Source organism: Urtica dioica, chromosome 8 (genome assembly GCF_054948205.1).
Source record: "Urtica dioica subsp. dioica isolate 48M chromosome 8, U.dioica_male_clone48M_v1_H2, whole genome shotgun sequence".
Lineage (NCBI taxonomy): Eukaryota > Viridiplantae > Streptophyta > Magnoliopsida > Rosales > Urticaceae > Urtica > Urtica dioica.
Window position 1 is genome coordinate 36,900,946 of NC_142763.1, and position 2,895 is coordinate 36,903,840.

At 39.1% G+C, this 2,895-nt stretch overlaps 1 protein-coding gene across 1 annotated transcript; it reads left to right on the top strand.

Moving 5' to 3' along the window:
• Positions 1 to 345: 345 nt before the first annotated feature.
• On the top strand, positions 346 to 1,683 carry LOC149389612 (heavy metal-associated isoprenylated plant protein 26-like). The gene is made up of 2 exons (XM_089623506.1): positions 346 to 563; positions 1,102 to 1,683. The coding sequence occupies exons 1-2, from the start codon at positions 480 to 482 to the stop codon at positions 1,483 to 1,485; spliced, it is 468 nt and encodes a 155-aa protein (XP_089479632.1). The 5' UTR covers positions 346 to 479; the 3' UTR covers positions 1,486 to 1,683.
• Positions 1,684 to 2,895: the final 1,212 nt, after the last annotated feature.

The following is a 2,895-nucleotide window of genomic DNA, read 5'->3' on the forward strand; positions in this document are numbered from 1 at the left end:
CTCCATAAAAGAAGAGCAGATCCGATATGAAAGCAGAGTGGGCCACAAATCCCAATTCCACCTATATCCCCGCCAAAACAGTGGGTCCCACTTAACAAATAGTCGGTGCAGAGTCGTTTCATGCACCCTCACGCCCCGTATCGGCGCCATAACCGTAGCTTTTAGACACACGACACGTGGCTTAAATTGCGTTTAATGCCAAGATTGTCCCTGAATGAAGCATATTTTAATATCCTTTTTTTAGTTACACACTTGGAGCTTGACCCCAGAAGGAAATAAAGTGGCTTTGAAATTTAACGTTATATATAAGTGGTCGACCCTTCCAACTAAGTTATGTCTGCCCAAGTTTCATAATCTAATCTTTTCTCTAGGGAAAAAAAGAAAAAGAAAAAAAGAAAGGAAATCATCTCTCTTTGATATTTTATACATACACTAGCATAGAATTTTGATCACATAATCTAATTCTCATCCATATTATAATGGGTATTTTAGATCATTTCTCTCATGTCTTCGACTGTGGGTCTCATGGCGGTTCCAAGTACAAGAAACGCAAGCAATTGCAGGTAATTTTTTCTTTTTTGATATTTAACAGCAACTATAAATTTATCCATGATTAGGCTTGTGATTTAGTATTCAAAAGCTATAATTCCAGATCTGGATCTCCGATAAGATTATTATTTAATTGAGTATTAGAACTCTTAGAGTCGAGAGTCTAGCTTCTGCAAATCAGAAGAACAAAATTCTTCCCGTACCAAAAAATACCTGAAAAAACAGTTTTGTTTTTGTTTTTGTTTTAACGCATATATATCAGAGTACAGAACATGTTGTACTCTAGTCTTCTTTACCAAGCAAACAGGCCTACAAAAAGCTAGAGCCAGTGAATAAGGAAGCCAAAGAAGAATCTTCAATAATAATTTCCGTTGTCTGAACCTTATTCATCCACGTGGCTTGCTTTAATTTGTCTGCTACCGAAAAGAAAAAAAAAATATAGCTAAAGTAAAGTGATAAGCATTGACCATATCTGCACATGGCACACGCATAGAATCTGTGTTTAAGAGCTAACACGTGTCATGATCTGGTGTGGCGATCGATGTTGATCAGACGGTGGAGGTGAAAGTGAGGATCGACTGCGAGGGGTGCGAGCGCAAAGTGAAGCACGCGCTGGAGGGGATGAAGGGCGTGAAGCAAGTGGACGTGGAGAGGAAGGCGAACAAGGTGACAGTCGTCGGATACGTAGACCCGGGGAAGGTGGTGGCACGTGTCGCGTATCGGACGGGCAAGAAGGCGGAGCTGTGGCCGTACGTGCCGTACGATATCGTGGAGCACCCGTACGCGCAAGGGGTGTACGATAAGAAGGCCCCGGCGGGGTACGTGAGGAACGCCATGGACCCGCACGTGTCCCAGCTCGCACGTGCCAGCTCCACAGAGGTCCGCTACACCACGGCCTTCAGCGACGAGAACCCCCAGGCTTGTGCTATCATGTGACCTCACCGTGCCCAATGGCGTTTCTTGTGCATCGCTTCTTCCCTTAGATCCGTGTTTAGTGATTATTTAGATTTGTTTATTGATTAAAAATAATTAATTAATCAAGAAGATTTTGTGTTTTTAAACTTTTTTTTGTCTGTTTGTGTATATTTTTTGAGTGGTTTGATTGAATTGAATGGTATTTTTGTTTGCCTTGGACTTTTCAAGTCATTTTTTTTAATAGTACGTTGAAGGTGGCTCAAATCGTCTTCATCACATTAAATAATAAATACTAATAAATTTGGGTTTCAGATAAATGAATGAATGCAGGCCGACACAATTCTCCTCCACAAATAAAGTAAAAAAGAAAATATATTTAATGCATATCAATCCACTCTTAACTAAACAACGAAATAAGCGACACACTACTACTACAAAAATGTAATGACGACACGCTCTAATTGACATAGAGCTACGACGAGCTCGCAACGTGTTGTTTACTGACAAACACCATTCACCATAAACACTGACAAACACCATTCACCATAAATGCAAGGAAATTTTTTTTTTGTCAAACAAACATATCATGCTTCCTATGTCAATCTCTAAATTTTATCATACGTCGCATGTACAATCGTCGCTCCCACACCGTCGGTGCGTCCCTCAACTCAAGCATACATCAAGCCTTTACATACAATACAGTTAAACTTATACGAGTGATTGTCATGGGCTCAAACTTTCAGCGGAATACTACACTTGTGCGCAGTGGCGGAGCTAGGAATTGAATTCAGGGGGGACCAAAAAAAAAAAAATTAAACAAAATTAAAGATACAAAATATATAATAAAAATATCCAATTCGATAAAATTATTACATATTTCCACGACGGGTTTTTAATTTATCAAAACGATCTATAATGACTTCATTATCAATACAATAAAAAATTTCTTTCTCAACATAAATAATTAAACTGTCGTTCAACCACTGATCTCCAATACGATTGCGTAACTTGGTCTTCACGAGATGCATTCCAGAAAACACTCTTTCAACGCTAGCAGTCGCAACCGGCAAAATCAATGCCAATGTCAATAGTCGGTAGACTAAATGATACACCTTATCTCTTCCCATTTCAACCATTTTTTTGCAAGATGACTAATCCCGTTCAAATATGAAAACTCTACACTTGAGCGCATATCAACAATATAGTTTTCAAGTTGATCATCAAGTTCCATGAGCTCAATTTCAGAAAAATCTTTTGGATAATAACCGGCAAGTTGAATAAGCTTTTGCTTCTCGAAAGCAACAAACAAATTATCGGGACATAAACACGCTACACCAAGAAGCAATGTAGTATTTACCTCGTTGAAACGACTGTTCAATTCTTGAAGTTGCATATCAATGACGGAGTAATACAACCCCGCGCGGTAGTGAA

Bases quoted from the DNA above. Each gene is read 5' to 3' on its own strand.
- LOC149389612 (XM_089623506.1), top strand. From the start codon at position 480: ATGGGTATTTTAGATCATTTCTCTCATGTCTTCGACTGTGGGTCTCAT. The intron at 564-1,101 runs GTAATTTTTTCT...GATGTTGATCAG, and splicing joins AGAAACGCAAGCAATTGCAG to ACGGTGGAGGTGAAAGTGAG.